The 12,375-nt window shown below is 44.9% G+C and overlaps 1 protein-coding gene across 1 annotated transcript in view; it reads right to left on the bottom strand.

Moving 5' to 3' along the window:
* The window catches only part of ERCC3 (ERCC excision repair 3, TFIIH core complex helicase subunit), a 51,178-nt gene that overhangs the window by 22,664 nt on the left and 16,139 nt on the right, over window positions 1-12,375 (bottom strand). The window contains exons 5-9 of the mRNA XM_065413259.1: window positions 11,579-11,714; window positions 11,229-11,387; window positions 9,216-9,420; window positions 6,489-6,803; window positions 3,798-3,982 (exon numbers count right to left, since the gene is read on the bottom strand). Coding sequence (XP_065269331.1) covers window positions 3,798-3,982; window positions 6,489-6,803; window positions 9,216-9,420; window positions 11,229-11,387; window positions 11,579-11,714 — 1,000 coding nt within the window. The remainder of the gene's footprint in view (window positions 1-3,797; window positions 3,983-6,488; window positions 6,804-9,215; window positions 9,421-11,228; window positions 11,388-11,578; window positions 11,715-12,375) is intronic.

Genomic DNA, 12,375 nt, shown 5'->3' with positions numbered 1-12,375 from the left:
AAGGTATAAACCTGGTACAGAATCTGGGGACAAATTTACTGCAAATCAGAAACCTCTGGAAACAGAGCTAGTGGAAATATTAAAAATAATATTAGATAGGAGCAGCATTTACCTTTAACATGCTGCAGCTACTACCAATATAATTTTACATTCTGTAACTCACATACTGAAGCAGTGAATGAGCAAGCGATATATGCAGTGAATACGATCTGCTGTATCATTGGGTAGCACTGCCCTCTACTGCCACTTGGAAGAGCTGGATTCAGAAGCAACCAGGTTGCTTTCTCAGGCCAGAATAGATAAGGCAAGCTACGAAATGACACACTACATGAATGTGAATAAAGTTCATACCAATCACAGACGTTCGTTACTTCCCAGAAACCACCATTACTTGGTTGGTTGGTTGTTGAAATAACGTAGATTCTAAATTAAATGTCAAAAAAATCTAACACTCTCTTGAAGAACATGAACTCACACAAAGCTGCAAGTACCTAAGGCCTTGGCTACACTGGCGCTGTACAGCGCTGCAACTTGCTGCGCTCAGGGGTGTGAAAACGCCCCCCCCCCGAGCGCAGTGAGTGCAGCGCTGTAAGGCGCCAGTGTAATCAGCGCCTGCAGCGCTGCACGCTCCCTCGCAGCGCTGCAAGCTATTCCCCTCGGAGAGGTGGAGTACTTACAGCGCTGCGAGAGAGCTCTCACCGCGGCAGCGCTGTGAATCCCCAAGTGTAGCCAAGGCCTAAGAAAAGTTCACAACAGGGAACATTCTTTGTGAGTTGTATGCCATATTTAATGCACAGGAGGTCAGCTTAGATGATCATGATGGTCCCTTCTGACCTTAAAGTCTCTGAGTCTATGACAGGGGTGAGCAAACTTTTTGGTCCGAGGGCCACATCTGGGTCTGGAAATTGTATTGTGGGCCATGTATGTTCACGGAATTGGGGTTGGGGTCCAGGAGGGGGTGAGGGCTCTGGCTGGGAGTGTGGGCTCCGGGGTGGGGCCAGAAATAAGAAGTTCAGGGTGCAGGAGGGGGCTCCGGGCTGGGGCAGGGGGTTGAGGTGCGGGGGGGTGAGGGCTCCGGCTGGAGGTGCAGGCTCTGGGGTGGAGCTGGGGACGGGGGGTTTGGGGTGCAGGAGGGTGCTCCAGGCTGGGATCGAGGGGTTCAGAGGGTGGGGGGGGGGATCAGGGCTGGAGCTGAGGTTGGAGGCCGGGAGGGGGTCGGGGTGCAGGCTCCGGGCAGCGCTTACCTCAAGAGGCTCGTGGAAGCAGCAGCATGTTCCCCCTCTAGCTCCTACGCGGAGGCACGACCAGGCAGCTCTGTGTGCTGCCCCGTCCGCAGGCGCCGCCCCTGCAGCTCCCATTGGCCGCAGTTCCCGGCCAATGGGAGCTGCGGGGGCAGCGTGCGGCGCCCCCTGGCTTCCCCTATGCGTAGGAGCCGGAGGGGGGACATGCCGCTGCTTCTGGGAGCCACACGGAGCGCTCCCCAAGCCCGATCCGTGGCTGGAGCGTAGGAGTGGGGCAAGCCCCAGATCCCGCTCCCCAGTGGGATCTCGAGGGCCAGATAAAAATCGGCTGGCGGGCCGGATGTGGCCTGCAGGCCATAGTTTGCCCACCCCAGTCTATGAGCTATCAACAGTGTGTGCAATAGGGAAACCATACTCCTGAAATGGAATTGCCTAAAGTGGCTAATCATGGTTTCGTCAGCATGGATTTTCTGGTTTTGTGTTTTAGCTTGATCAATTTCCAGACATTCCAACTCCTGACAGAGCACCATCCACACAGTACGGCCTCAAAACAAAAACAAACAAAAAACGTAATTTGGATGAGACTTGAGATTTAGAAGGTTCTTTTTAGCAAGGCAAAATATTACTCATTCTTCGGGGAAAGGCGGCTGGAAAATGCTGACAAATGTAAGTAAAACTAAAACAAAACAAGGTTTTGGTAAGCTTGGGTGTTACTTGTAATTAAATGGGTACAAAGATAAGATGAAATTTTCAAATTGTTGTCCCTATAATACTGCAGTTTCAGTGCTAGTGTACATACACACGCATTTACCATGACAGCAGTTCTCCCAATAGCTCCATTGGAGGGACAAGATTAGTGGAAGCTCCATAGGACCAAGGGCAGGCGCACTATTATAGCTGAGAGGTTGGAAGTTCAATCTGTTTGGGGATTTATTTATTTTGTTTTGTTTTAAGGAAAACCAATTTGTCCCTAAGGAGACTGAGCTCACTCTCTAAGGCAGTGGAGTGGCTGCTATCAACTGAAAAGCTATGATCATTAGTCCTCCCACCTTACACATTTTTATTTAAGACAACACCATGGTTGATAACACAAAGCAACACTAAAGCAGGAGAAAAGCCTCTAAATTTGCACCTTTGGCAGTCATTCATTCTGGGACAACCCCTCACCTGCCAGCCACTCCCTGTATGGACACCCTGAATGGAACGGCAGAAGCACAGGCACCGACTCATTTTTCCAGGTGGGTGCTCCGCCCCAAGACCCCCCTCACTCCGCCCCTTTTCCCAAGGTGCCACCCTCTCTCCACCTCTCTCCACCCCAAGGCCCCGCCTCTTCCCAACCCTGCTTCCCCCCCCGCCCCCCAGCACTTCCCAACCAGCACCAAACAGCTGATCGGTGGGTGGCTGGGTGCTGAGCACCCGTTTGTTTTTTTTCCATGTGGATGCTCAGGGGCTGGAGCACCCACTGAGTCGACACTTATGGGCAGAAGGAGAACCCCAGAAGACTTCCATCTCACAGACATCACTGACACTGAACTCTATTCCTGTCTGGGGAATTGCTTTACTTTATTTCAATTATATCCTCAAAAGCCTGAGGGCTTAAAATGTGAGAGAAAGATTTTCCCTTCTCAGGCACCATAGTTTACACTAATCCTTTCCCTCCAATTGACTGACTAGAGGAGCAGATCACACATGGGCACATTTCAAAGGTATCACAAGAACCAGTGGCTGGAATTTACAGCCAAAGAAATCTGAACGTGGGGGAGGGATAGCTCAGTGGTTTGAGCATTGGCCTGCTAAACCCAGGGTTGTGAGTTCAATCCTTGAGGGGGCCACTTAGGGATCTGGGGCAAAATCAGTACTTGGCCCTGCTAGTGAAGGCAGGGGGCTGGACTCGATGACCTTTCAAGGTCCCTTCCAGTTCTAGGAGATAGGATATCTCCATTAATTTATTTATTTTGTTTATTTATTTATTTAAATAAGGCACACATTCGTAGCAGTCAGAATAATTAACCATTGGAAGAGCTTTCCCAAGGGCTGTTGGAGGTTCTCCATCACCTAAAGTCTTTAAATCAAGAGTGGGTGCCTTTCTAAAATAAAGGCTGTCATTCCACCACAAGTTACTGGGCTGGATACTAGGTGGCATTCCATGGTTTGTTATGCAAGAGAACAAAGGAGATGGTCATAATAGTCCCTTCTGACCTTAAAATCTATGATCAAAGCACTACACTAGTATTGAAGCCAGTGTGTGCATGTCTGAGGATGGGTCTACAGACAGCTAACCAAGTACCACAGTATCAGCAGTCAGCATTAGTGTCTCAACAGATGCATGTCCAGATACCATTATATGAGCATGCAATGACTGAGTCACAATATGGGATTTACCATGGATTTATGCTGATTACCGACAGTCTTGCCTGAAACGCACAGTATCTCAATATTGTTGCAGATCTATAAAGAAGATTGTTTGCCCTAATTAAACATACATGGGATTAGATAGTTCTGGCTGCAAGAAAATATAGACTCTAGCACTTGTGGTAGCAAAAAGCAGAGCATCACCTCAGCACACTGGACTTTAGCAATGTAGCCATTGTTCTGCAGCTCCATCCAGTTGGCTTCATAGAGTTTTGGTCCAATCAGGAAATTCAAGTCGACAATTTTGTCGTCTTCTCTGACGAGAGTAGCAGTCAGTCCCAGTTTGCAGTGAGCTTGCACAATGGTGAGCACACGTCTGAACATTTTGGCTAAGAAACACAAGGTGAGATTTCCTTTTGATTTCATAAATGGGTTAAAAAGACACACATTGCAAGTGGGTAAATTTTGTTGCATTAGCTGTACGCCAGAGATGAGCACAGTATAAATGGTTAAGCAAATACAGGATTCTAATCTAATATTACTCCTACATTAAAACCAAGCACTAGATTTGGTGCAGCTTTTGACTTATACTTAAGCACTTTTACTGCACTGTACATCTTCAAAGCACTGTACAAACCTTAAGTAGTCCTCAGACCGCAGTATTATCCATGTCAACTGCCCGGAGTGGCTCACAAACGCGGGTGCCAACCTCAGGGTAGACTGTTACAAACCAGGGTGCTAACACCAAACTGGCTGTGTTCTATAATTAGATTTCACCAACCCAGTAACAAATGTGAACTCCTCAAGCAATATAACAGCCTTAACATGGAGTCATAGAGAGTCCCCTTGGGCACCCCGGTCTATTTCCCCACCCAGGCAAGCCCACCTTTGTGACAGAAGGACCGGTACACCAAAAAACCACAACAATGTACAGGTTACTTCCAGTCCCAAACCACAGGTCAATTATACCTTAGATCTCTCACCAAAGACAATGCTAATAGCCAATCCTATATTAAGCTAACTAAAGGTTTGTTAACTAGGAAAACAATTAGAGTTATTTGTAATATTAAAGCAGGTAAACACACACACACACACACACACACATATATATCTATATATGCGTTACAGTCTTAGGTTTCAAAAAGTAATAGCAGCTACTGTAATATGCAGGCTCTAACCCAAACTAAGCATCTTGGGGATCCCCTTGCTTATGCTTTGAAATACTGCCCTGGCCAAATTCCAAGCAGCAGAGTGATATAGATCCTCCTGGTCAGGGATTTTTATTCCTTTCCCCCAGAGTTCAAACGGTGATGGGATGCAGATTTGTGCACATCCTCTCTTCATGGGTATGGGAGGAGCAATCAGCAAAGTCTTTTGTTCATTGATGTTCCACAGTAGTTTGTCTGGAGCCTAACACCTCTTGTGGCAAAACTAGTATTTTACGCTTGGTCGTGTTTCTCTCCTGATTGTGGGGGTTTCCAGTTTCATAAGAAACACTTTTATAGTAGTTACAAAGCAAACACTCCAATATTACCTTATAACATGGGATATGGATATAAGAAGTGATATTAATGCAGGCAGCAACTCACAAGCATTTTATAAAGTCCAAACACTAAACACAACTCTATAAATCTAATACCTATTTTAACAATACTAACACACAGGTGAGCCAGACTGGTTTCCAGCTATGCACTTGTCAGTGATCAGTGAGAATCTTGCCATGAGCTGGCACCTGGACTGCCAGCATCACAATCCCCGTTTACCCGATGGAAAAAAAGAGATATAGAGGCGTTAAGTGACTTGACCTAGGCCACATAGCATTTCAGAGCCAGGATTAGAATACAGGGGTTCTACCATTCCTAGGTTCAGTCCATTGGAGCACGATGGCATCATCTCTCTCAGGCATTTCTAGCACTCCCATCATCTTTCTAGTAGCATAAAGTAGGCCTTCTGCCTTATTTTTTATGACCAAGTCTAAGAAGCGATGATGGTAAGAAAACTGAGGCAACAGAACAGATCTTCGTTAAAGTGGCTGCCAATGAGCAATGGCTATTTCCATATTTTACCATTTCTCCCACTTCTGTTAATACTCAAAAATTACATGCAGAGACTTGGACTGGATTGGTGGGGCATTTCTAACCAGCATTATTTTCTGTAAACTGAAATGCTCCCATTCTTTCCTTCCAACACCATATATCCCTATCTGGAAGTCAACACACTTATCTCAAGTATCAACAATTATTTCAGAAACAAATTAGCATGGATATATTTCCTCCCAGTAAAATACATACATAGACAAAGGGATCCCTAACTTATTCATAGGGACCACACACTTCAAGAGATTGTATCAGGACACCTCCCTTCCCACTTAAGAGAATGCAGAACAACTCCTCTCCCACTTGTGGTGATGTAACAGCCACATGGCAACTTTAGCAACTTTTACATGAAAAGTAAATGGCTATTAAGTGTACTTCAGGAATCTTTTAGTGAAGTTTAAGCAGCTTCAGAAGAAAGCCTGCATCATGTGACCATCCATTCTCTGGACCAAAGCTCTAGAGAGGACACTTCTTACTACTGTAATTAGGAAAAAAAAAAGTACTAACATTACTATAATGCTTTCCCACTGGTATTAAGAATGGTAACACGTGTACCCTAATGAGTTGAGAGGTCTCTGGAAAGCAGTCTTCATATAAATACTGCAATACTGAAAAAACTTGTACCAGAGCCTATGATCGTCTACATGTATTAAGCCTCAAATACTAAGCTATGAATTTATTCTAGAACTTCAGAACAACATTATGAGAAAGCCAGAAAGAAACTGCATGGCAACAGTAGCGCAGCATTAACAATGGGTCTGGGGGGAGGGGACCATTTAAGAATTTGTACACTCCTTACCAGGTATGGTGTGCACCTCATCAAGTATCATAAGGCCCCACTCTTGACTTTTAAGCCATTCCATTACTCTCTCTGCCTCCCAAGACCTCTTAGTTGTGTGTCCCAACATAGAGTAGGTGCTAATGGCAACAGAGCAGCCGATAGGTTTGTCCTTGGCATCTGACGTGAATCGACAGATTTGGCTGTCATCTATGGTGGACCACATTTTGAACTGGGCTTTCCACTGCTCCACAGAGACAGAAGAGTTGCCAAGTACCAGGCAGCGCTTACGGACTGTACACGCAGCTGTAACTCCAACTAAAGACTTGCCGGCACCTGCATGAGGGGAGGAAAAATAAGAGCAACTGTCATCAGTAATCAACCCGACAGACAGACCCCATCATTCCTTGGATAAAAAGGGGGAGGGGAGGAAAACCACTGTGGAATGGTTGGCCAGGAATCCTAGAGGAGGGGAAATTTCTCAGTAGCCACAGCTTTAAGACTATAACAGAAACAGCAGCCTTTACATATTAGCATATGAAACCACACATCTGTGTTTGCTGCTTGTCATACGCTTATGAAGAATCTCAGCAAAATCACTGCAGTTAATGTTCTCTTTGCAGCAAAATGAACTGCTTCGAATAGTTTCTTTGTTCCAAAACTTAGGCCAGGTCTACACTACAAGCTTACATTGGTAGAACAGGGGTGTGAAAAATCCACTCCCCTAGTTACACCGACCTAACCCCTGGGTAGACAGTGCTATGTTGATGAGACAGCTTCTCCTGTCGACAGAACTACTGCCTCTCATGGAGATGGATTAACTACACCGACGGGAGAAGCTCTCCCGTCGGTGTAGAACCATCTTCACTGAAGCACTACAGCTGTACAGTACAGGGTCTTTGTTGCTTCTACAAGCTGAGCCATTGCACACTCCAGGGGCTCCTTGTATTCCTTTATTCCCCACCCCTACAAGCACCCTTTGTGACACCCTCATAAGAGCATAAGAACGGCCAGACTGGGTCAGACCAAAAGTCAATCTAGCCCAGTATCCTGTCTTCCAACAGTGGCCAATGCCAGGTGCCCCAGAGGGAATGAACGGAACAGGTAATCATCAAGTGATCCATCCCCTGTTGCCCATTCCCATCCCCTTCTATTTCAGAGAGTCCCTGGCAGTTTCCCACCCACCCCCACTGTCATGCCAGGGCTCTGTGTACTCCCAGACTCTCATGGATCACTAACTGGTTAAAAGACAGGAAAACAAGGAATAAATGGTTGGTTTTCAGACTGGAGAGAGATAAATAGTGGTGTCCCCCTGGGGTCTCTACTGGGCCCACTCCTATTCAACATATTCATAAATGATCTGGAAAAAGTGAGGTGGCAAAATTTGCAGAGGATACAAAATTACTCAAGATAGTTAAGTCCAAAGCAAAGGGTTACAAAAGTATCTCATTAAACTGGGTGACTGGGCAACGAAATGGCAGATGAAATTCAATGTTGATAAATGCAAATATATGCACATTGGAAAACATATGCCCAACTATAAATACAAAATGATGGGGTCTAACTTAGCTGTTACTACTTGCAGTGAGTCGGTGTGGCTCCCCGGCGCCCCAGAGGGGGAAGAGCCCATCCGGAGGCCGCAGTGGGCGGAGCCAGGGAGCTCTGAGCCCGCCCCTCCCGGGGTCAGGCGGCGACCCGGAAGTATAAAGGCTGGCCCTCAGAACTCAGTCAGGCCCCAGCCGCCGAAGAGACCAGACGTCTCTTGACTTAAAGACAAGGTACAGAGAAGGGCAATGCAAATGATTAAGGGGATGAAACAGCTTCCATACAAGGAGAGATGAAAAAGACAGGGACTTTTCAGCTTGGAAAAGAGACAACTAAGAGGGGATCTAATTGAAGTCTATAAAATCTTGACTGTTGTGGAAAAAATGAACAAGTAGTAAAAAATAACACTTTCACATAACACAAGAACCATGTGATGAAATTAATAGATAGCAGGCTTAAAACAAACAAAATGAAATAGTTCTTCATACTACACAGTCAACCTGTGGAATTCATTGCCAAGGGAAATTGTGAAGGTCAAAACTATAGCAGTGTTCAAAAATCAATGAGATAAGTTCATGGAGGACAGGTCTATCAATGGCTATTAGTTAAGATGGTCAGGGATACAACTCCATGCTCTGGGTGTTCCTAGCCTCTGACTGCCAGAAGATGGGAGTGGACACAGGGAATGAATCACTTAATGATTGTTCTCTGTTCTCTTCCTTCCCTTGGAAGCACCTGGCATTGGCCACGGTCAGAAGACAGGATACTGAGCTAGAAGGACCATTGGTCTGACCCAGTATGGCTGTTCTTACGTTTCTTGCTTTGCCATCCTTATTTCTTTTCTTTCTATTTGGAAGATAAATCATTCAGGGTGTCAACATTTTAAAACCCTATTGGAACAATCAGTAGAACTGAGTTGGGGGAGGTATTGTTATGCTGGAAGGTGTTAATGGCTGCCAGTGGTTGGCTCTTTGATCTATAGACATTTGCAGACCTAGCTGTTAACCAGATGCCAGTGGCTCTGTGTCGTCCCCCCCCCCCTTTTTTTCCCCACAAAAATCAACAGAGTTATGCCCAGAACATTCCTTGAAACTCTCTGGAATCGATCAGCTTTGGCAGTCAAAAATTGTGTTACAAACAGAGAAATGCCATCTAGTTGCGTGTAAGGCCTTGCTTCAGCTCAGGCAAAATCCAACTACTTACCACATGGCAGGACAATAACACCAGATCTAGCACGCCCATTCCCAAACATCTTCCTTAGACTTTTCTCCTGGTAAGGTCTGAGAACAGCTGTGGGCTTCAGGTCTATATTAATGTCAGGATTCACTGAATCATTTCTGAAGTCATACTCTGCCAGCAAGGGGTACTCCAAGTGGATGCAACGCTTCTGAAGCTCTTCAATCATTTCCTGGAAAGGAAACAAAGCTTCTAACAGCACATTCTAAATTTCTAAAACCTGCGGAGGATTTTTTTAAAATAGCCAGTTTATATATACACGAGCTGTATAAAGGCAAGTTAATTGTTCTTTTACACCCTTTGCTTGCTCTGTAATAGCAGGAGTTAAAACCTATTCCCAGAATTTTGCTGGTGATCAAAGCAGAAAACAGAACAATTTAAGTATTATTGTATATTAGAAACAAAGGGAGGAAATTGTTGACAAATGGAAAAAAGTGAGATATTCAAATCTCTGAAAGAGTGTTATTCTGTAGGGAAAGCCCTTGATAATGTCCTTTACAGGACTATTGACAAATCAACATTTTGAAGTAGCAAATCCCTTCTTCAAACACAAAAAATTCAAAATACAGCATATCTGGTCACTGTTTTGTAACTGAAGATCCACAAAAGCTACACATCTGGTAACTGAGAAATCTTCACTCCCCAGGAACAGTTACTCTACCACAACAGCATGTTGCTTTTAATTGCTATCGGAGACATTGAAAAAATGACTCGAATAGCCTGCCGATTTTCTTTGTTTCCAATAAGGCAACAAAAGACTTGCCAAGTCTAGGATAAAACTACAGAAACTTCACAAAAAAGCCTCATAAGTAAGTCTGATCTAATACAGTCTATTCATATACAGCACCTGCTACCTGTTAAGCATTGGTATGCTCCATTCTGTACATGACAGAAATATAAAAAGCATCTTTGTCCAAGGATTTAGACAAAACACTGCAAGAAACCCAGCAAAATCTGATTCAAACCCCTGCATGATCTCACACCTCACTACTTACACGCTCCTGGGATGGGGAAGGCACTTGACAAACCAATGAGCCTAACAGAAACAATAACATTAAAGGTTCCGCACCCGCAAACAGGAACAGTGAATCTCTTTACATAGGCCAGGTTTGCATAAGGAGTAAGAATGCTATTGTAGCTAAGGCACTAGAGTGGAACTTGTCCTTGGGCAAGTCACTTAAGCTCCTGGGACCTCAGCTCCCCATCTGCACGAGGGAATAAACAACGATCTCTACTTCACACAAGATTGGGTTTTTTGAGGATTGAGGTTGGGATTTTCAAATGTACCCAAGGAGTTAAGCACGCAACTCCCTTTTAACTTCCATACGCTCCTCTGAAAATCGCAGCCAAATTCACTAGTATTTGTGACATGCTCAGAAATTACAACAATGAGCACCAAAGAAAAGTCCACAAGATCTTACTAAGCTCCTCAAACATATGGGGTATGTATGCAAGCCACATTAACTACACTATTCAGCAAAAATTAACAGCCAACAAGATCAAGCAGACAAGGTAAATTTAAGGACAGTCTCACAATTGCCAGAAGCTGCTGGGGCTGGAAGGAGATGTGAAGTCACACAAAGCATCCAGGTGGATTTAGAGTCTGCCTTCACACTATATTAATATTTTCAAGTAATTAACTCTCTCAGGTTTGGTCAGCATAACAGTCCACCTAACGCAGAGTTAGCATGTTCAATCCTGCAGAAAGAGAACTCCCCATATGCCCTAGCAACTGCCCTATAGCCTGTCAACATCACTCACGCGTCAGCCAGGGAAGGGGCAGTGTCTTGTCCCTCCCACCAGGCTGGAGAGGAAGAATCTGTGATGTGGGACTTTCGGAGGTGGGGGAAGAAATCTTTGTGGCTCAGAGGGCCCCCCAATAGAAAAGCCTTAGAATATGGTATTTAGCAACCCCATATCCAATTGCTTGCAGTGGGACTCACCAGGAACATGGATGCCAAGGGGTTAACAGATATTTACCTGCTTGACTTCAAAAGATACAGTCTGCGTTTCTTCCTCCTCCTCCTCATCTTTGTCCATCTGCTCGTAAAACTCAAATAAGTCAGCCGGGACATCCGATTTATTCTGAGCATCTGTCCCTTGTGATGTTGAAGGACCTCCATCACTGGATTTGGAAATCTGAAAACAGGCATTTAACAGAAGCTATTAGAGATTCTCACTGAGCAATGGTTCATTAATAAGCACAGAGCACTTGCAACGTTTACAACAGAAGGAAGCATGCAATGACCACCACTGCAGATATTCAACAGCGTGTACAGCCTCACAACGAGGAATCCAGCATTAGATGGTGACCCTTGATCCCAACGTACTGCTGATTTACTCGTGAATGTCTCCGTGATGAGCTCTGTTTCTTCTCCCTCAGCGTTTCTCAGCCGACACTCTTTGATGACGTGGTCCTGAAGAAGCTGCTGGATGACTTCAGGGTGGGTGCTTTCTACAAAATACCTAGATGGAAAGAACAAACAAGCACTGTACAAGCAGCTCCCAACAAGTTTAAAGCACGTTATACCAATCAACAGAGAATCTGTCTGAGCACCTACCAGAACACTGGCATTGATGTTTCAATCTACCTGACAGGGATTCCAGATGGAGTCACTCAAGCTCTAGCATCTTTGCCATCGCTTGTGTGTGTGAAGGTTAAAACAATTGTTGCTACTACAGAGAACTTTTCACAGACACCCTCACAGCAAATATTTAGCTGCTAAAGATTCCCTTGCTTGAATAATCCATTTCAAAAATTAGATAAAACTAGAAAGACTCCAAAAACACCATTTAGATAACCCTGAAAATCTCCCCAATTTACAGTCCATCTCTAAAAGGAGTCAATTCTTTTGAAGCCTAATTGGGGTGGGGCCAGGAAAGGAATCTGAGTATGCGCAGTGAGCTGCCTGAGCCCTTAGTATTAAGGCAGAAGCTATGAAAACCTTATGCTGCGAGCCCTAGAAGTGTTTCTTCCCCTTGAAGCTTGCCAATAAAGATGCTCGTTGGAGAGTCTTGTTAAAATTTGAGCCTACAGAAGCTGAAAAAAGTTTGAACTGGAGAAGCAGAAGGTGGTTCAGGGAGGCCTCCTAAAACTGCTATAAAGAGTTTGCTAGTATTGAAAATA

Source organism: Emys orbicularis, chromosome 11, assembly GCF_028017835.1.
Source record: "Emys orbicularis isolate rEmyOrb1 chromosome 11, rEmyOrb1.hap1, whole genome shotgun sequence".
Lineage (NCBI taxonomy): Eukaryota > Metazoa > Chordata > Testudines > Emydidae > Emys > Emys orbicularis.
This window is presented reverse-complemented; position numbering and strand designations above follow the sequence as displayed.